This window comes from Pseudophryne corroboree, chromosome 11 (genome assembly GCF_028390025.1).
Source record: "Pseudophryne corroboree isolate aPseCor3 chromosome 11, aPseCor3.hap2, whole genome shotgun sequence".
NCBI lineage: Eukaryota > Metazoa > Chordata > Amphibia > Anura > Myobatrachidae > Pseudophryne > Pseudophryne corroboree.
Window position 1 is genome coordinate 222194691 of NC_086454.1, and position 21990 is coordinate 222216680.

At 46.4% G+C, this 21990-nt stretch overlaps 1 protein-coding gene across 1 annotated transcript in view; it reads left to right on the top strand.

Moving 5' to 3' along the window:
- The window catches only part of NFATC3 (nuclear factor of activated T cells 3), a 664419-nt gene that overhangs the window by 418403 nt on the left and 224026 nt on the right, over positions 1 to 21990 (top strand). The window contains exon 4 of the mRNA XM_063945273.1: positions 17983 to 18182. Coding sequence (XP_063801343.1) covers positions 17983 to 18182 — 200 coding nt within the window. The remainder of the gene's footprint in view (positions 1 to 17982; positions 18183 to 21990) is intronic.

Below are 21990 nucleotides of genomic sequence, written 5' to 3' on the forward strand. Positions count from 1 at the left end.
TCAGGGCTTTGAAAATTTACATGGCCAGAACGGCTAGGATCAGAAAAACAGAAGCACTGTTTGTCCTGTATGCAGCCAACAAAGTTGGCGGCCCTGCTTCAAAGCAGACTATTGCTCGCTGGATCTGTAGCACGATTCAGCAGGCGCATTCTACGGCTGGATTGCCGTTACCAAAATCTGTTAAGGCCCATTCCACTAGGAAGGTGGGCTCGTCTTGGGCGGCTGCCCGAGGGTCTCGGCACTGCAACTATGCCGAGCTGCTACTTGGTCGGGTTCAAACACCTTTGCAAAGTTCTACAAGTTTGATGCCCTGGCTGAGGAGGACCTCCTGTTTGCTCAATCGGTGCTGCAGAGTCATCCGCACTCTCCCGCCCGTTTGGGAGCTTTGGTATAATCCCCATGGTCCTTACGGAGTCCCCAGCATCCTCTAGGACGTTAGAGAAAATTATATTTTACTTACCGGTAAATCTATTTCTCGTAGTCCGTAGAGGATGCTGGGCGCCCGTCCCAAGTGCGGACTTCTTCTGCAAGACTTGTATGTAGTTATTGCTTAAATAAGGGTTATGTTATAGTTTCATCGGTCTTGGACTGATGCTATGTTGTTTTTCATACTGTTAACTGGGTAGTTTATCACAAGTTATACGGTGTGATTGGTGTGGCTGGTATGAATCTTGCCCTTGGATTACAAAAATCCTTTCCTTGTACTGTCCGTCTCCTCTGGGCACAGTTTCTCTAACTGAGGTCTGGAGGGGCATAGAGGGAGGAGCCAGTGCACACCCAGAGTCAAAGTCTTTCTTAAAGTGACCATGTCTCCTGCGGAGCCCGTCTATTCCCATGGTCCTTACGGAGTCCCCAGCATCCTCTACGGACTACAAGAAATAGATTTTCCGGTAAGTAAAATCTTATTTTTTTTACGTGTCACAAAATGAAATACAAGACTGCAAAATCAAGAAGCATAGCCGTTTAGAAACAGCAAAGACTGTGGCAGGAACACGTAGTCATCACAGATTTCGGCCTATTAGTAATGATGAGCTGCACATACTGTATATCGGTTGTCATCAGACGACATGAAGACAGCAGGAACCAGAGTTATACCTCTTTTCCACTAGTGATGCGGGTCGCATTCGGGAGCCTGACACGGGTGCTACTCGGCTGCGACCCGCATCAGAGCCCCCTTTCCCACTTCACTCACCAACCCGGCATTTTGCCGGGTTGGTGACGCGGCAGGGGCAGCGCTGGGAGATCACATACACTGTGAACGGGATCACATACACTGTGAACGGGAGCAGTGTCGCATCGTTACGGCTTCCGTTTACACTGCACAGCTTACCGGGTTGAACTCGTGTTCAACCCGGTAAGCTACCCGGGTAGGATTCCTGGATCACTTGATCTGGGTTTTTGCAGAGGGATCCGTTTCCACTAGCAAAAAACACTGGTAAATGCGCGCCCATGTGCATTTACCCGTGTTTTTTGAGCTAGTGGAAAAGGGGTATAAGTGTCACTATGACCACAGTCACAAAAATGTAGGCAAAAGTGATCTGCAACCTGGAACATACATAACAGCAGTGTATGATAACAGCTGGTACATTGGGTATATCATTCAGTGTAATGAGAAGTAACAAGATGTGCTGGTATAAGTCATGAAACGAAACCAATCAACAAAAGTGCTGTCCTGGCCTTCAAGAGATAATTGTTTTGTTCCTTTTATTCACGTCCTCTGTGTAATGGAGGTGCCTACTATCCAAGGACGTGCTGGAAGGCAGTATACACTTTCTGCTAACACTTTAAGGAAAATTACAGACCATAACAACAGGTTCCAAACCAGGGAAAAATTAGATTGTTGACTCAACTTCAGTTATGTACTCAAGTTTTAAAGGTTTTAAATGTCATATTTTCTTGTGTTAATTATGTATGCGGTACAACAGTAATCTAACATCAACTTTATTATTTTTTTTTCTTTTACGTCCTAGAGCATGCTGGGGACTCCGTAAGGACCATGGGGTATAGACGGGCTCCGCAGGAGACATGGGCACTCTAAAGACTTTAGATGGGTGTGCACTGGCTCCTCCTTCTATGCCTCTCCTCCAGACCTCAGTTAGATCCTGTGCCCAGAGGAGACTGGATGCACTGCAGGGGAGCTCCACTGAGTTTCTCTGAAAAGACTTTTTGTTAGGTTTTTTTATTTTCAGGGAGCACTGCTGGCAACAAGCTCCCTGCATCGTGGGACTGAGGGGAGAGAAGCAGACCTACTTAACTGATAGGCTCTGCTTCTTAGGCTACTGGACTCCATTAGCTCCAGAGGGTCGGAACACAGGTGTCGTCCTCGCTGTTCGTCCCGGAGCCGCGCCGCCGTCCTCCTCACAGAGCCGTAAGATAGAAGCCGCCGGGTGAGTATAAGAAGAAAGAAGACTTCACAGGCGGCAGAAGACTTCAGATCTTCACTGACGTACCGCGCAGCGGTAACGCTGCGCGCCATTGCTCCCACACATACACACACAGAAGGCACTGTACGGGTGCAGGGCGGGCGCCCTGGGCAGCAATATTCACCTCAAGGGACACTGGCTAATATATTAGATACTGCGGAGGCAGTATATTGAAAGACCCCCGCCAGTATAAAGAATTTGAGCGGGACCGAAGCCCGCCGTTGAGGGGGTGGAGTTTCATCCTCCGCCACTAACCAGCGCCATTTTTCTCCACAGCAAGCTGCAGAGAAGCTGCTCCCCGGACTCTCCCCTGCTGAGCAAAAAAAGAGGGGGGGGGGGGCACATTTAATTGGCGCAGTGAGTGTATTATTTATTCTATAAAAGAGCGCTGTAGAATCTGTGATTCTATTCTAGTGTCCAGTGGCGCTGGGTGTGTGCTGGCATACTCTCTCTCTGTCTCTCCAAAGGGCCTTATTGGGGGGCTGTCCCCATAATTGTATATCCCAGTGTGTGTGGGAGTGTCAGTACGTGTGTGTCGACATGTCTGAAGCGGAAGGCTCGTCTAAGGAGGAGGTAGAGCAGATTGTGGTGTCTCCGTCGGCGATGCCGACACCTGATTGGTTGGATATGTGGATTGTTTTAAATGCAAATGTGTCTTTATTACATAAAAGATTGGACAAAGCAGAGTCAAGAGAAAAAGTAGGGAGTCAATCCATGGCTTTGACTGTGTCACAAGGCCCTTCGGGCTCTCATAAACGTCCCCTGTTCCAGGTAGCAGACACTGATACCGACACGGATTCTGACTCCAGTGTCGACTACGATGATGCGAAGTTACACCCAAGGGTGGCCAAAAGTATTCATTATATGATTATTGCAATAAAAGATGTTTTGCATATCACAGAGGACCCCTCGGTGCCTGACACGAGGGTATTCATGTTTAAGGAGAAGAAACCTGAGGTAACCTTTCCCTAATCTCATGAGCTGAACGCTTTATTTGAAAAAGCCATGGGAAACTCCGGACAAGAAACTGCAGATTCCCAAGAGAATTCTTATGGCGTATCTTTTCACCGCACAGGACAGTTTACGGTGGACAAGGCTTTGACGCGCTTGTCCAAAAAGGTGGCGCTATCGTCTCCAGACACGGCAGCCCTCAAGGATCCTGCTGATCGCATACAGGAGACTACCTTTAAAATCAATTTATACACATACGGGTGCCTTGCTCAAACCGGCAGTAGCGTCGGCATGGGTATGTAGCGCAATAGCAGCATGGGCAGATAACTTGTCATCTGACATTGACACCCTAGATAAGGATAACATTTTATTGACCTTGGGTCATATTAAAGACGCAGCGTTATTTATGAGAGACACTGCGAGAGATGTTGGGTTCAAGAGCCAATGCCATGGCTATTTCTGCTTGGCGAGCCCTGTGGACCCGCCAATGGACAGGTGATGCCGATTCAAAGAGACATATGGACACTTTGCCTTACAAGGGCGAGGTTTTATTTTGGGAGGGCCTCGCGGACCTGGTTTCCACAGCTACCGCGGGTAAATCTTCTTTTTTGCCTTATGTTCCCCCACAGCAAAAGAAAACACCTCAATATCAGATGCAGTCCTTTCGGTCGCATAAGTCCAGAAGAGGTCAGGACTCGTCCTTCCTCGCCAGAGGTATGGGTAGAGGGAAAAGAATGCCTGCTACGGCTAGTTCCCAGGAACAGGAGTCCTCCCCGGCTTCTACAAAATTTACCGCATGACGCTGGGGCTCCACTGCGGGAGTCCGCGCCGGTGGGGGCACGTCTTCGACTCTTCAGCCAGGTCTGGGTTCTGTCAGATTTGGATCCTTGAGTGATAGAAATTGTATCCCAAGGCTACAAACTGGAATTTGAAGAGTGCCTCCTCGCCGATTTTTCAAGTCGGCTTTGCCAGCTTCTCCCACAGAGAGGGAAATAGTTTTAGCTGCAATACAAAAGCTGTGCCGACAGCAGGTGATTATCAAGGTTCCCCTAATACAACAGGGGTAAGGGTACTATTCAACCCTATTTGTGGTCCCGAAACCGGATGGCTTGGTCAGACCCATTCTGATTCTAAAATCCCTAAACCTGTATCTAAAGAGGTTCAAATTCAAGATGGAATCTCTCCGGGCAGTGATCTCCAGCCTGGAAGGGGGGGATTTTGTGGTATCACTAGACATAAAGGATGCATACCTTCATGTCCTCATTTCTCCTCATCAGGCGTACCTGAGATTCACTGTACAGGACTGTCATTACCAGTTTCAGACGTTGCCGTTTGGGCTGTCCACGGCCCCGAGGATTTTCACCAAGGTAATGGCGGAAATGATGGTGCTCCTACGCAGGCAAATCACACCCATACTTGGACGATCTCCTGATAAAAGCGAGATCGAGAGATCAGTTGCTGAAAAGCGTGTCACTCTCCCTGAGAGTGCTGCAGCAACACGGCTGGATCCTAAATCTGTCAATGTCACAGTTGATTCCAACGACTCGGCTATCATTTTTAGGCATGATTCTGGACACGGAAAAGAAGAGGGTTTTTCTCCCAACGGAAAAAGCCCAGGATTTCCAGAGCATGGTCAGAGACCTGTTAAAGCCAAAAAGAGAGTCAGTTCATCAATGCACTCGAGTACTGGGAAAGATGGTGGCGGCCTACGAGGCCATCCCCTTCGGCAAGTTCCATGCGAGGACATTTCAGTGGGACCTTCTGGACAAGTGGCCGGGGTCCCATCTACAAATACATCAGAAAATAAGCCTGTCCGCCAGGGTGTCTCTCCTGTGGTGGCTGCAGAGTGCTCACCTTCTAGAGGGTCGCAGGTTCGGCATTCAAGACTGGGTTCTGGTAACCACGGACGCGAGCCTCCGAGGATGGGGAGCAGTCACACAAGGAAGACATTTTCAGGGACTGTGGTCAAGCCAGGAGGCTTGTTTACACATCATAGTGCTGGAATTAAGGGCCATATACAACGGCCTACGACAAGCGGAGAATCTTCTTCGCGACCTACCTGTTCTGATTCAGTCGGACAACGTTACAGCAGTGGCTCATGTAAACCGCCAAGGCGGGACAAGGAGCAGAGTGGCAATGGCGGAAGCCACCAGGATTCTTCGCTGGGGGGAAAATCACGTAAGCACTCTGTCAGCAATCTTCATTCCGGGAGTGGACAACTGGGAAGCAGACTTCCACAGCAGACACGATCTCCATCCAGGAGAGTGGGGTCTTCATCAAGAAGTTTTTGCAGAGATAACAAGTCGTTGGGGGCTTCCTCAAATAGACATGATGGCGTTACGCCTCAACAAGAAACTTCGGAGGTTATTGTTCCAGGTCAAGGGACCCTCAGGCTGTAGCGTTAGACGCCCTGGTGACACCGTGGGTGTTTCCGTCGGTCTATGTCTTCCCTCCTCTTCCACTCATCTCAAAAATACTGAGAATCATAAGACGAAAAAGAGTCCAGACAATACTCATTGTTCCGGATTGGCCTCGAAGGGCCTGGTATTCTGATTTTCAGGAAATGAGGAGGACCTGTTGCAGCAGGGGCCCTGCGTGTTCCAAGACTTACCGCGGTTACGTTTGACGGCATGGCGGTTGAACGCCAAATCCTAGCTAGGAAAGGTATTCCGGGGGAAGTCATCCCTACTCTTATAAAAGCTAGGAAGGAGGTGACGGCGAAACATTATCACCGTATCTGGAGGAAATATGTATCTTGGTGTGAAGCCAAGAATGCTCCTACGGAAGATTTCCACCTGGGCCGTTTTCTCCACTTTCTGCAGACAGGAGTGGATATGGGCCTAAAGTTAGGCTCCATTAAAGTGCAGATTTCGGTCCTGTCAATATTCTTTCAGAAGGAATAGGCTTCTCTCCCAGAAGTCCAGACTTTTGTAAAGGGAGTGCTGCACATCCAGCCTCCTTTTGTGCCCCCAGTGGTGCCATGGGACCTTAACGTGGTGTTACAGTTCCTTAAGTCACACTGGTTTGAACCTCTTCAAACAGTTGAGTTAAAATTTCCCACTTGGAAAGTGGTCATGTTGTTGGCCTTGGCATCTGCGAGGTGGGTGTTCGAATTGGCGGCTTTGACTCACAAAAGCCCCTATCTGATTTTCCATGTGGATAGAGCAGAGTTGAGGACTCGTCCTCAATTTCTGCCTAAGGTGGTTTCATCGTTTCATATGAACCAACCTATTGTGGTGCCTGTGGCTACGGGTGACTTGGAGGATTCCAAGTCTCTTGATGTAGTCAGGGCCTTAAAAGTTTATGTAGCCAGGACGGCTCGGGTTAGGAAAACAGAGGCACTGTTTGTCCTGTATGCAGCCAACAAGGTTGGCGCTCCTGCTTCTAAGCAGTCTATTGCCCGCTCGATCTGTAACACGATTCAGCAGGCTCATTCTACGGCTGGATTGCCGTTACCAAATTCGGTAAAGGCCCATTCCACTAGGAAGGTGGGCTCTTCTTGGACGGCTGCCCAAGGTGTCTTGGCATTACAACTTTGCCGAGCAGCTACTTGGTCGGGTTGAAACACTTTTTCTAGATTCTATACGTTTGATACCTTGGCTGATGAGGACCTCATGTTTGCTCAATCGGTGCTGCAGAGTCATCCGCACTCTCCTGCCCGGTCTGGAGCTTTGGTATAATCCCCATGATCCTTACGGAGTGCCCAGCATCCTCTAGGACACAGGTTCTCAAACTCGGTCCTCAGGACCCCACACAGTGCATGTTTTGCAGGTCTCTTCACAGAATCACAAGTGAAATAATTAGCTCCACCTGTGTACCTTTTAAAATGTGTCAGTGAGTAATTAATTCACCTGTGCACCTGCTGGGTTACCTGCAAAACATGCACTGTGTGGGGTCCCGAGGACCGAGTTTGAGAACCACTGCTCTAGGACGTAAGAGAAAATAAGACTTTAAACCTACCGGTAAATCTTTTTCTCCTAGTCCGTAGAGGATGCTGGGCGCCCGTCCCAGTGCGGACTAAATTCTGCAAGGCTTGTATATAGTTATTGCTTACATAAGGGTTATGTTACAGTTTTGATCAGTCTCTGGCTGATGCTGTTTTGTTTCATACTGTTAACTGGTTCGTATATTCCATGTTGTACGGTGTGGATGGTGTGGGCTGGTATGTATCTTGCCCTTAGATTAACAAAAATCCTTTCCTCGTACTGTCCGTCTCCTCTGGGCACAGTTCTTTTAACTGAGGTCTGGAGGAGGGGCATAGAGGAAGGAGCCAGTGCACACCCATCTAAAGTCTTTAGAGTGCCCATGTCTCCTGCAGAGCCCATCTATACCCCATGGTCCTTACGGAGTCCCCTGCATCCTCTACGGACTAGGAGAAAAAGATTTACCGGTAGGTTTAAAATCTTATTTTTATTACATTAGACTCGCATTAAAAACATAGTATACAAGCATATCACCACAAATTGTGGTTGGGGAGCATCACAGCTCACAAGTTCCACTCTATTACCCGTCCCAGATCGAATGGGGTTCAGAGACCGAAAGCCCGGGATTCTTTCACCTCCTGCGGTAATTCGTTGATCAAATGGAGCTATCCCTCAGATTATACTCACCAGCAGCCTAAAGCTTTTCGGACAACCCGTCCTTCCTCAGAAGCATGGTGAGAGACAATGAGCTCCTATACTTATACCCCTTCTAATCGGGTACATTGTAATTGATTTTACCGCCGGTACGTCATACGTGACGTTACCGGAAGTGTTGTCATTCCAAAGTCCGTTATACACGTTACTTCCTGTCCTAATACTGAAAGTAATCTTGTAAAGTCCTCCCTCATGTTTCCGCTGTCCGCGGCCGGGCACATTCCAACACATTTCCGGCGGAAGTGACGTCTCCTTTCAGCATTATTTTCGGACGGAAATTATGTCATACCGGAAGTTGTTAATGCGTTCCAGCGGACTTTACATTTCACATAAAAGTGCGGTGCCTTAATTACTCCGGCGGAAATTGTTATATCAGGAAGTTATCACTGCGTTCCAACGAATTAAAATCTTCCAGATAATTAAAGGTGCAATACATTCCACAAGACAAAACGTCCACAATGGGTCCATAAATAGTCCATAAATATATGTAAAAAAAGAGAAAAGAGGTACAATACTATTAACCGTAAAATCCAATTAAAAAATCATAAAAACCATTTCATTTCAAAATCCTCATTTAATCCATTTGGAACCAATGATTTAAAAATCCATTTGTCACGATCCGGGTATCTGGACGCCATTATTTGCCATTTAGATGTATCCTGAGGCTGGCTCAGCGTTCCAGGGCCGGATCTCACCTATGTTACTGATGTCCATGCTCTACATCTCCCTCCTGTCACTCTGAGACGCTGTCACAGCGGCATCACGTTTGGCGTCTCCAGCCTCTGCGGCCTACGCCGCTCCTGTGTTTCCGGATTACTGATTGTCAGTGTGGCGTTTCATGTCTGCCGCGATCTACGCTGTCATCCATGTGGTTCCAGTGTGCAGGTTGCCAGTGTGACGTCTCCTGCCTTCCGAGGTCTGCGCCGCCATTACTGCCGAATCTCCACATGGTTTCTCAAACTAACTTTCCCTCCAAGTGCTAACATGGGCGCAGCCATGTTGGTTTCAATCACATGCCTCAGTTTCCACCAATCCGCTGCTTCTGGAATCTGCATAATTGCCCAGCCAATGCCTGCCTTGCTGCAGGTATAAGTATCCTGTGCCTGGGCCAGGAAGTGGTCAGTGCTTTGGTTGTCAAACCTTGTTCCAGTCTCTCTCTCTCTCCTGTGATTGTTTCTCCAGGTCTCCAGCTCCTGTTACCAGCAGCCACTAAGAGACCTGCACCTGCTTTCCATCTTGCGGTGCAGCCTGACTCTGCAGTCCTCCGTGACTACTCCAGCTTCCAGCTACAAACCATCTGCTTCCAGCAGTATCCAGCTTCCTTAAAGTGCCGGTGTTGTTCCAACAGATACCTCCATATCAGCAGTATCCACAAACCATCGGTAACCACCTTTCATCTTTCCAGTATCCACGCTCCCTAGCTTCATCCTATCATCTGGCTGGTTCCATCCAGCATCCACTCCGTGTTTTCATCATCTGGCTGGTTCCATCCAGCATTCACAGCAGTCCTTTCAGCTACAGTGATCCAGCTCCAAGAATGACATCTGCTGACGTGTTCCTCGGCTATCCTCACTACTACAGACAGGCCTGGTAAGGACAATCCATCTATGGGACTTTAACATCTGATCCATATCCTACCAGTGCTCTGTGGCTCCAGCCAAGATCTTAGTGATCCAGGAACTGTATCAATTAATCACTGCTTGTTCTTTATTTACTGCTGTGCAAAATACGGAGTTTTTTAATAAAACTTTTATTGACTTTTAAACCCTGGTTGTCATGGTCACACCTTCGGGTGATCCTTCTCCACTACACTTACATGTCCAGGGGTCTGATTAAACCTTCCAAGTTTAAGTTTATCCCAGCCCCTACAACTGAGGCTTCCTCCTGTCAGCCCAGACCCTCAGTTGTGACAGTAAGCACTGACCATATGAATCCAGCCGGAGACCAGGATCAAGCGGCCAGGCCGATGCAAGAACTGGCAGCCAGACTCGAACATCAGGAGGCTGCACAAGGTCACATTATCCGCTGTCTCCAGGATCTCTCTACTCGGCTGGATGGGATCCAAACGACCCTCCGTGGATCTGGCGCATCCGGTGCGTCCACCACAGTGACACCAGCTGTAACCCCACCCACCTTACCCATTTCTGCTCCACGTCTTCATCTTCCAACGCCAGCAAAATTTGATGGATCTCCAAGATTCTGCAGGGGATTTCTCAATCAATGTGAAATTCACTTTGAGCTACAACCCGGCAGTTTTCCCAGTGACCGTACTAAAATTGCCTATATTATTTCCCTCCTTAGTGGCTCAGCCCTTGACTGGGCATCACCTTTATGGGAGAAGTCTGATACCCTGCTGTCCTCCTATACTGACTTTGTAACAACATTCAGGCGCATCTTCGACGAGCCAGGCCGAATAACTTCAGCTTCTTCTGAGATTCTCCGTTTACGCCAAGGAACGCGTACTGTGGGACAGTATCTAATACAGTTCAAGATCCTGGCATCCGAACTGGCATGGAACGACGAAGCCCTGTATGCTGCATTCTTGCATGGCTTATCAGAACGCATCAAGGATGAGTTAGCTACCAGAGACTTGCCCTCTAAGTTGGATGAGCTAATCTCTTTATGCACAAAAGTTGATATACGGTTCAGAGAAAGAGCAACTGAGCGGGGAAGGTCTTCTACTCCAAAATCTTCTGCTCCTCCTCCTCGTCAACCGTCTCCATCCAAAGATGAACCCATGCAAATTGGTCGTTCCCGTCTATCTCCTGCTGAGCGCCGAAGACGTCTTTCCGAGTCCCTCTGTCTTTACTGTGCAGCTCCGTCTCACGCAATCAATGCTTGTCCCAAACGTCCGGGAAACTTCAAGTCCTAGCTCGCCAAGGAGAGGGCCGGCTAGGAGTAATGCTTTCCTCTCCATCTCCCCATGATTGTAATCTCCCAGTCTCGCTTCAAATTGCTCAATGTTATAGGAACGTCATTGCCCTCCTAGATTCCGGAGCAGCTGGGAATTTCATAACTGAAGCATATGTTAAACGGTGGTCCCTACCCACCGAGAGACTTTCCTCATCCATTTCCTTAACTGCCGTGGATGGCAGTAAGATTTTTGATGCAGTTATTTCTCTAAGGACTCTACCAGTTCGTCTGAAAGTAGGAGTTCTTCATTCAGAATTTATTTCTTTTTTAGTCATTCCAAGAGCCACACATCCAGTGGTTTTGGGCCTTCCATGGCTTAGCCTCCACAATCCATCGATTGACTGGAAGACTACGCAAATACTAGCATGGGGTCCCTCCTGTGCTGAGACCTGTTTGTCCAAAGTGCTTCCTGTTTGTTCTTCCTCCTCTAGGTCGTCTGATGTTCCACCTCCTCCATATCGAGACAACACGGACGTGTTCAGTAAAGCTTCTGCTGACATCCTTTCTCCTCATAGGGAATGGGACTGTCCAATTGATCTCATCCCAGGGAAGGTTCCACCTCGAGGCCGAACTTACCCGTTGTCCATACCAGAGACGCATTCTATGGAAGAATACATTAAGGAGAATCTGGCGAAGGGTTTCGTCCGACCTTCTTCTTCCCCAGCATGTGCAGGTTTCTTCTTCGAGAAGAAGAATGACGGTGGCCTGCGGCCGTGCATCGACTACAGAGGCTTGAACGACATTACCGTTAAGAACCGATATCCTTTACCCTTGATTACAGAACTCTTCGATAGAGTTAGCGGAGCAACCATCTTTACAAAGTTAGATTTGAGGGGTGCCTACAATCTCATCCGGATCCGAGAGGGTGACGAGTGGAAGACCGCCTTTAACACCCGTGATGGACATTATGAGTACCTCGTCATGCCCTTCGGATTAAGTAATGCTCCAGCTGTCTTCCAGCATTTCGTGAATGAGATCTTCAGAGACATCTTATATCGCCCTGTCGTTGTTTATCTAGATGATATACTCATCTTTGCCAATAATCTAGAGGAACATCGTTTCTGGGTAAAGGAGGTTCTGTCCCGTCTCCGAGTCAATCATCTCTATTGCAAATTAGAGAAGTGTGTTTTTGAAGTCAATTCCATTCCGTTTCTAGGCTACATTGTGTCCGGTTCCGGACTAGAGATGGATCCTGAGAAACTACAAGCAATCCAGAATTGGCCGATACCCTTAACCCTCAAAGGGGTCCAGAGGTTTTTAGGATTCGCCAATTACTACAGAAAGTTTATACGAGGCTTTTCCACCATTGTGGCGCCTATCACTGCGTTGACTAAGAAGGGTGCTAATCCGTCCAAGTGGTCTGAAGAAGCTACGCAAGCTTTTCATCTTTTAAAGCAACGATTCATCTCTGCTCCGGTTTTGAAACAGCCTGACATCGACTCTCCTTTCATTCTAGAGGTGGATGCCTCCTCCGTTGGAGTAGGAGCGGTGTTATCCCAGAGAGCTAAAGATGGTCATCTACATCCTTGCAGTTTCTTCTCCCGGAAGTTCTCCCCAGCTGAGCGCAACTATGCCATTGGCGATCAGGAGTTGTTGGCAATCAAATTCGCTCTAGAGGAGTGGAGATATCTGTTGGAGGGAGCTTCTCATTCAGTTACCATACTCACCGACCACAAGAATCTTTTATATCTGAAAGGCGCACAATGTCTTAACCCTCGTCAGGCCAGATGGGCACTTTTCTTTTCCAGGTTCGACTTTAAACTCCAGTTCTGTCCGGGCTCTCAGAATCGCAAGGCCGATGCCCTTTCCCGCTCTTGGGAGCAAGAAAATGAGTCGGAGTCTTCTGACAAGCATCCTATTATTAATCCGTTGGCATTCTCCACGGTAAGGATGGACTCTACGCCCCCACCAGGGAAAAGTTTTGTGAAACCGGTATTAAGGAAGAAGCTCATGCATTGGGCCCATGCTTCCCGTTTCGCCGGACATACAGGCATTCAGAAAACCCTTAAGTTTATCTCTAGGTCTTATTGGTGGCCAACTCTGAAGAAGGACGCCATGGAGTTTATTGCATCTTGCCCAAAATGTGCCCAACACAAAGTATCCCGCCAGTCACCTGCGGGGCAACTGGTTCCATTATCCGTTCCCCGTCGACCATGGACCCATTTGTCGATGGACTTTGTTACAGACCTGCCTATGTGCAACAAGTTTAATACCATCTGGGTGGTAGTTGACCGATTCACCAAGATGGCACATTTCATTCCTCTCACCGGTCTTCCGTCAGCTTCCAAGTTGGCTCAAGTATTCATTCAAGAAATCTTCCGACTTCACGGTCTTCCTGAAGAGATCATCTCTGATAGAGGAGTACAATTTGTAGCCAAGTTCTGGCGAAGTTTGTGTCAAGCCCTCCAAGTCAAATTAAAGTTTTCTACAGCTTACCATCCTCAGACCAATGGTCAAACTGAGAGGGTGAATCAGGACTTGGAGGCCTTCCTCCGCATCTATGTATCTTCCTCTGAAGACGACTGGGTTCAACTCCTTCCCTGGGCCGAGTTCAGCCAGAACAACCAATATCATTCCTCATCTTCAACACCATTCTTCATTAACTATGGTTTCCACCCTAAAGTTCCAGAATTCCAGCCGCTTCCAGCAACTTCGGTACCAGCAGTGGATATCACCTTACGCCAGTTTTCAAATAACTGGAAAAATGTACGAGCGGCTCTGCTCAAAGCATCATTTAGATACAAGAAGTTTGCGGATAGGAAGCGTAGGGCAGTTCCTGCTCTCAAGGTGGGTGATCGTGTGTGGTTATCTACGAAGAATCTGAGGTTAAGAGTTCCCAGCATGAAGTTTGCACCTCGTTACATTGGTCCTTTTCGAGTTGAACAAGTCGTCAATCCTGTTGCTTACAGACTCCAGTTACCATGTTTCCCTTCTGAAACCACGGATTCTGAATCGCTTTCATTCTGCACTACCTCTGGCTCCTAAAGTCCAGACTCAACGGGGAGTTGAGTATGAAGTTGCCAAGATTCTGGATTCACGTTACCGTTACGGTCAGTTGCAATATCTTATCGACTGGAAGAGCTATGGTCCTGAAGAACGGTCTTGGATCAATGCTGCGGATGTCCATGCTCCTGCCTTGGTCCGGAATTTTCACTCTAAATTTCCTCAGAAGCCTAAGAAGTGTCCTGGGGCCACTCCTAAAGGGAGGGTTGCTGTCACGATCCGGGTATCTGGACGCCATTATTTGCCATTTAGATGTCTCCTGAGGCTGGCTCAGCGTTCCAGGGCCGGATCTCACCTCTGTTACTGATGTCCATGCTCTACATCTCCCTCCTGTCACTCTGAGACGCTGTCACAGCGGCATCACGTTTGGCGTCTCCAGCCTCTGCGGCCGCCGCTCCTGTGTTTCCGGATTACTGATTGTCAGTGTGGCATTTCATGTCTGCCGCGATCTCCGCTGTCATCCATGTGGTTCCAGTGTGCAGGTTGCAGTGTGACGTCTCCTGCCTTCCGCGGTCTGCGCCGCCATTACTGCCGAATCTCCACATGGTTTCTCAAACTAACTTTCCCTCCAAGTGCTAACATGGGCGCAGCCATGTTGGTTTCAATCACATGCCTCAGTTTCCACCAATCCGCTGCTTCTGGAATCTGCATAATTGCCCAGCCAATGCCTGCCTTGCTGCAGGTATAAGTATCCTGTGCCTGGGCCAGGAAGTGGTCAGTGCTTTGGTTGTCAAACCTTGTTCCAGTCTCTCTCTCTCCTGTGATTGTTTCTCCCGGTTTTCAGCTCCTGTTACCAGCAGCCACTAAGAGACCTGCACCTGCTTTCCATCTTGCGGTGCAGCCTGACTCTGCAGTCCTCTGTGACTACTCCAGCTTCCAGCTACAAACCATCTGCTTCCAGCGATCAGCTTCCAGCAGTATCCAGCTTCCTTAAAGTGCCGGTGTTGTTCCAACGGATACCTCCATATCAGCAGTATCCACAAACCATCGGTAACCACCTTTCATCTTTCCAGTATCCACGCTCCCTAGCTTCATCCTATCATCTGGCTGGTTCCATCCAGCATCCACTCCGTGTTTTCATCATCTGGCTGGTTCCATCCAGCATTCACAGCAGTCCTTTCAGCTACAGTGATCCAGCTCCAATAATTACATCTGCTGACGTGTTCCTCGGCTATCCTCACTACTACAGACAGGACTGGTAAGGACAATCCATCTATGGGACTTTAACATCTGATCCATATCCTACCAGTGCTCTGTGGCTCCAGCCAAGATCTTGGTGATCCAGGAACTGTATCAATTAATCACTGCTTGTTCTTTATTTACTGCTGTGCAAAATACGGAGTTTGTTAATAAAACTTTTATTGACTTTTAAACCCTGGTTGTCATGGTCACACCTTCGGGTGATCCTTCTCCACTACACTTACATTTCCAGGGGTCTGATTAAACCTTCCAAGTTTAAGTTTATCCCAGCCCCTACAACTGAGGCTTCCTCCTGTCAGCCCAGACCCTCAGTTGTGACACCATTGCATTTCTGTTTTAGCGAGCCTCGACTCAAGGTCCCTATCTTTCCAATTTGTATATAAGTGATATGCGCCATTATGACAAAAAATATGACCACGAACCATACACTTGTGATTCCTGGCTACAAGCTCATTACTCGCTGTCCAATTGTATACCATTGTAAAATTCTCTAATTTTACTAGAAAATCCCTGCAATATTATCAGGTTTTCTTTGGATATTGAAATGCTCTGTGTTAATGTTGCGGTGTTAGTATTTTTTTTCCCAGACATCCGAACAGACACTAGTACTGTATAAAGATTTAATTTGTGGTGGATCTGTTCTTGATGAAGATACAATATGTCTCTCTGGTAACTTGTTAAAATATTCTATTGTGCTGATCTCATAAGTGACAGAAACCCTTACAAAATTACATACAGTATCTGTTATTGCCATAGTTGCAATAGTTTGGCACTTCCATTTCAGGTAAGTTTGTGTTTCATGATTTGTCTTAATATTACTGTTGAAACACTTGGGAAAACAACAATTCCATGTTTTTTGCAATATGAGACTTACAAATGTAAAAATAATAATGCATGTATGTACCCCAGTATTTTTATTGATATGATACATTTTAGCATGTATGTGAATAAATACGGTATGTGTAAACCAATTAATGTACATATTGGTGGCCAGTGACTGAGGGAACATTGTAGCAACTCCTTGTGCTCCTAGCTGTCAATCATCCAGTGGGGTGATTGCCAGTGGGTAGGGCATCACCTCAGGAGGGGGGTCATGTGACCTCCTGGAGAGGGAGATATAAGAGCTGTCAGTCGCAATGACAGCAGTCTCCTGATTCCTTCCTCCAGTGCTCAATCCTCCCCATGCTGGCAACACAGCGGGAGATGTAAGGCACCATTGTAATGCTGAGGAGCTGTGACGTCTGTGACAGAAGTGGGGGGAGCCAAAGTTGCAAGTGGGCAGAGCCAGTGCCGCAAGTGGGCAGATTCAGAGCCGACAGCCAGCTTCCTTAGTGTGCAGCCTGCAGTCATGGTCAGCTACTGTGACATGTGCAGCAGTGTCCCAGCATCCGCTTCAGCGGTGGTGTGGCAGAGGTGGACCTCAGGGCTGTTGGTGCAGGGCTATGAAGGTGAGAGAAATACTCCCTGCACGCACACACACACACACACACACGTAGCCTGGGGTGGAGTTGGGGAGGTGGCCAGCCGCAGAAAGCTCAAGGTGCAGGAGCAGCTGGAGGCAGAGCAGCAGATTGATTGGCAGCTAAGGGGCGTATCCAGGAGGCAGTGTTTCCAGTTACAGGTTTCAGGAGCTTCCAGTCAGCAGAGAAGGGAGTCAGGGGAGTAATGTTGGTGAATGGCACCCCTCACTATCTTGTAACAGCTGCCCACCTTATTATTATCATACTAGGGCAGCTCACAGTGAGGAGGTTCAGTCATGGATGAGAAATAAGGAAGCATGCATTAATGGGCCTTCAGTCTTATTATGGGTTAGGAGTCCCATGTTGTAGCCAAGTGTGGTATATAACGAACTGTCTACATTTAACAGCAGCTCCTGTGGATCTTAACATAATAGAGGCACTCTATAGGAAACTACTCCGATAAGAAAGGCATTAAACAATAGGGCTAGATCCGTCATCGATTGGAGAGTGATAAAATTGAGAGGGAGAAAGTACCAGCCAACCAGCTCCTGTAATTTTTCAAACGGCGCTTGTGACATGGTAGTTAGCGGATTGGCTGGTACTTTTTCTCTGTCCATTTTATCACTCTACAAGCGATTTTGCATTTAGCCCTCAATCTTGGTGAGTGACACTATAGTTACCGTGACTTAATTTCCTTTCTGCTGAGAGACTCTGGAAGGATAATAAAATTCTACATTAAATGGTATATTACTGTAACAACCCTGGAACATACGGCAATTGGTCATGAGCCACATCTATATTGGATTAAAAAATGCCCCAACGAGTGCACTAAAGTCCCCAAAAAGACCATGGTTTAATTGCAACATTATATTTTCAGAGGTTCATTGTGTTGTAATGTAAGCTTTATACCTGTAGAATGTACTTCTATCATATACTGAATACATAACAAATATGTATAGTAAACAGATTTACTCAGAATATATCTAACCGTTATAAATATCTGTATGTCATGTTAATGTGATTCTCACGTGAACGGGTTAGTAGTTACTGAGAAAATGTCAACTAAAGTGGCTAAATGGAAAATAAACATAACTATTTGTTTCTTTAGCTGTGTACTCTTATTGTAAAAAATTCTTATTGCACCATTACGTTCCAATGGCACCATTTATACATGGGGTTTCCCAAGTAGGCCCATAAATACTTCCCGATACTTGGATGGTGGCACATTGGTAGTATTAAAGTTAGCCCAGATAACCCTGGGATTAAAATTAGGGGTTTACACAAATAAAAAAATCTTCTCAGAGAAGCCAGGGTAAAAATGTAAAAATTGTCAGTAAGCTGCAAACTAGCTTCAGCCATGTATGGTTAATTCTGCCTTCTGTTTTGTTCCCACAGCTTATAGGTTACACAGACAAACCTGTTAACTTGCAGATGTTTATTGGCACAGCCGATGACCGTTACCTGAGACCACATGCCTTTTACCAGGTGCACCGAATCACTGGGAAAACTGTAGCCACTGCTAGCCAAGAGATTATTATTACCAGCACCAAAGTCCTGGAAATCCCTCTTCTACCAGAAAACAACATGTGTGCCAGGTGTGTTTGGCCATTAATGCGACTTAATGTACAGTACTATGAAAAAATTTAGAAAAAATCTAGTCCATAACTTAGTTATTGCATTAGTTTAAGAAGAATTGTATCTAATTAAAGTACACTGATTCATATGGTATATACAGGATTATGGCCTTGTATGCAAAATTGTGAAAATCGGTCATTCAATATTTAATGTTGGTAGCACAAAAGAATAATGGATCTGTTCCCACTTGTGACAAGCGTTCATGAGCATTTACTATGGGTAAAATATTATGGACTTCTAGAAGTGCGTTAGTTAACAATTTATTGCATGAAGTCTGAAAAAATCTACACATTTTTAAATGTTTCACTTATTTCAGGTGGATCATACTAATGTAAACATTTATTAACCAGTTAACTGGCTAATATTTTTTCCAAAAATGTCCCCAAATTTATATACTTTTTTCACCAGTATTTTCATTATTATTATTATTATTATTGTTATTATTTTTATCATAAAATTTTGAAAATTATAGGTTTTTAAACCTGATTCAATATAGTTTTTTAAACAAAAAAAGGGAAAAAAAATCAAGTTTAAGTAGCTATTTTAATAATGAGGAAATGAAGAAAAACAACAATTTTAGGACACTTTAAAAATAAGTCTTATACTGTCCAAAAAATATTTTTTTTTATCATATTAGCTTTAATATATTTCCATACACACTATAGAATATAATACTTTCTGTTGGTCTTTCCCGTCTCCTCAGTGCACGCGCTGTGGAACCCCAAAAGCTCCCACTGCGAGAGAGACTGGACAGACCTAGAAGTAGTGATAGCCATCGAAGGTTGTACCATCAATGGTTGATTCATTTTACCATTGAATAGTAACCAATTCATGGTTGGCCATCAATGGCTGGGTGCTGCGCAGGCACAGACCCCACCATCCACCACAGCCATCAATGATGTGACATCTGAGTTGCATCATTATTGCAAATAACATGAAGTCAACCGCAAACTATCGATGGTTGATGGCCATCCCTACCTAGTAGAAGAGATCACGGGAATGGATTAAGTATGGGAGACGGGACAGGTGGGATAGCGTTACAGGGAGGAGGGGAGGTCGGTCGGTTGGAGTTGCGGGGACAGAGCTATGACAGCAAGATGTGGGGTGGACAGACTGGAGTGAAACATAGAAACTTAGAATTTGTTGGCAAATAAGAAACACACTTAGCCCATCTAGTCTGCCCATTTTTCAACCATAGTTACCTCAAACCCTATTTGCTCCTTATTTTTTTGAAAGGATATTCTTAGGTCTATCCTTTGCATGCTTAAATTGCTCTACTGTCTTAGCCTCTTCCACCTCTAATAGTAGGCTATCCCATTTGTCCACTATCCTTTCTATGAACTAATGTTTTCTCACATTTCCCCTGAACCTATCTCTCTTCAGTTTCAGTATTGTGTTCTAAAACTTCTCTTCTTTTCAAGAATGTCTCTGTACCTTGTTAAAACCCTTGATACATTTATACGTTTCTAGCATGTCGCTCCTTTCTCTTCACTGCTCCAAACTATACAGTAGTTATTAAGATTTTCTAGTATTTCCTGGTAAATTTTTGGTGTAGGCTTTCAACTATTTTAGTTGATCTTCTTTGTGCAGTCTCTAATGTATTAATATTTTGAAGATATGGTCTACAGTATTTTAGATGAGGCCGTACAGTGGCAATATTACTTCCTTCTGTCTGTTGCGGATTCCTCTCCCTATGCAACCAAGTATCTGATTTGCTTCCTCATTGCTTTGTTACATTGCTTACCTGCCTTCAGGTCACCTGAAATAGTGACTAGTAGATCCCTCTCCTTCTCAATAGTTTCCAATATAGTGCCATTAATACTGTATTTAGTCTTTGTATTTTTGAGGCCCCAGTCCATGATTTTACATTGTTTTACATTAAACTGTAATTGCCATTCTCTTGACCATTCCTGTAGCCTACATAGATAATCAATCATTTGTTTAACCCCTCCTGGTGTGTCTACACTAAATGTCACTAATAGTGTCACCAATAAAGACCTTAAAAAGCACTGGTCCAAGTACAGATTCCTTTGGTACTACACTGGTAACCTTTCCCTCCAGTGAATGCACTCCATTTAGTACAACTGTTTTCTATCCTATCCGTTCAATCATCTTAGTATCCAATCCCATACTTTCAAGTGGGACAATGTCAAAATCCTGTAAATAAGTTGATTTATTAAAATAATCTGCAACTCTCTTTAAATAGTTTTTCCATAAATTTCTCTACTACTGATGTAAGGCTCCCTGGTCGACAGTTGCTTGCCTCTTTCTTGCTTCCAACTTTGTGCAGTGGGACTACGTTCTCTCTTTTCTCTGACGTCCTAGTGGATGCTGGGAACTCCGTAAGGACCATGGGGAATAGCGGCTCCGCAGGAGACTGGGCACAAAAGTAAAAGCTTTCTGACTAGCTGGTGTGCACTGGCTCCTCCCCCTATGACCCTCCTCCAAGCCTCAGTTAGATTTTTGTGCCCGGCCGAGAAGGGTGCATGCTAGGTAGCTCTCCAGAGCTGCTTAGAGTAAAAGTTTTAAATAGTTTTTTTTATTTTCAGTGAGACCTGCTGGCAACAGGCTCACTGCATCGTGGGACTAAGGGGAGAAGAAGCGAACTCACCTGCATGCAGAGTGGATTGGGCTTCTTGGCTACTGGACATTAGCTCCAGAGGGACGATCACAGGTTCAGCCTGGATGGGTCCCGGAGCCGCGCCGCCGGCCCCCTTACAGAGCCAGAAGAGCGAAGAGGACCGGAAAAATCGGCGGCAGAAGACGTTCCTGTCTTCAATAAGGTAGCGCACAGCACTGCAGCTGTGCGCCATTGCTCTCAGCACACTTCACACTCCGGTCACTGAGGGTGCAGGGCGCTGGGGGGGAGCGCCCTGAGACGCAATAAAACATGTTTTAAACCTTATATGGCTAAAGAAATGCATCACATATAGCTCCTGGGCTATACGGATGCATTTAACCCCTGCCAGTTTTCCTAAAAAAAGCGGGAGAAAAGGCCGCCGAAAAGGGTGCGGAGCCTATCTCCTCAGCACACAAGCGCCATTTTCCCTCACAGCTCCGCTGGAAGGACGGCTCCCTGACTCTCCCCTGCAGTCCTGCTACAGAATCAGGGTAAAACAAGAGAGGGGGGGCACTAATTGGCAGAAAATACTTATACAGCAGCTATAGAAGGGAGAAACACTTATATAAGGTTATCCCTGCATATATATATAGCGCTCTGGTGTGTGCTGGCAAACTCTCCCTCTGTCTCCCCAAAGGGCTCGTGGGGTCCTGTCCTCTATCAGAGCATTCCCTGTGTGTGTGCTGTGTGTCGGTACGATTGTGTCGACATGTATGAGGAGGAAAATGATGTGGAGGCGGAGCAATTGCCTGTAATAGTGATGTCACCCCCTAGGGAGTCGACACCTGACTGGATGGTCGTATGGAAGGAATTACGTGACAGTGTTAGCACTTTGCAAAAAACTGTTGACGACATGAGACAGCCGGCAAATCAGTTAGTGCCTGTCCAGGCGTCTCAAACACCGTCAGGGGCTCTAAAGCGCCCGTTACCTCAGATGGTCGACACAGACCCAGACACGGATACTGACTCCAGTGTCGACGGTGACGAGACAAACGTAATGTCCAGTAGGGCCACACGTTACATGATCACGGCAATGAAGGAGGCTTTGAACATTTCTGATACTACAAGTACCACAAAAAGGGGTATTATGTGGGGTGTGAAAAAACTACCCATAGTTTTTCCTGAATCAGATGAATTAAATGAGGTGT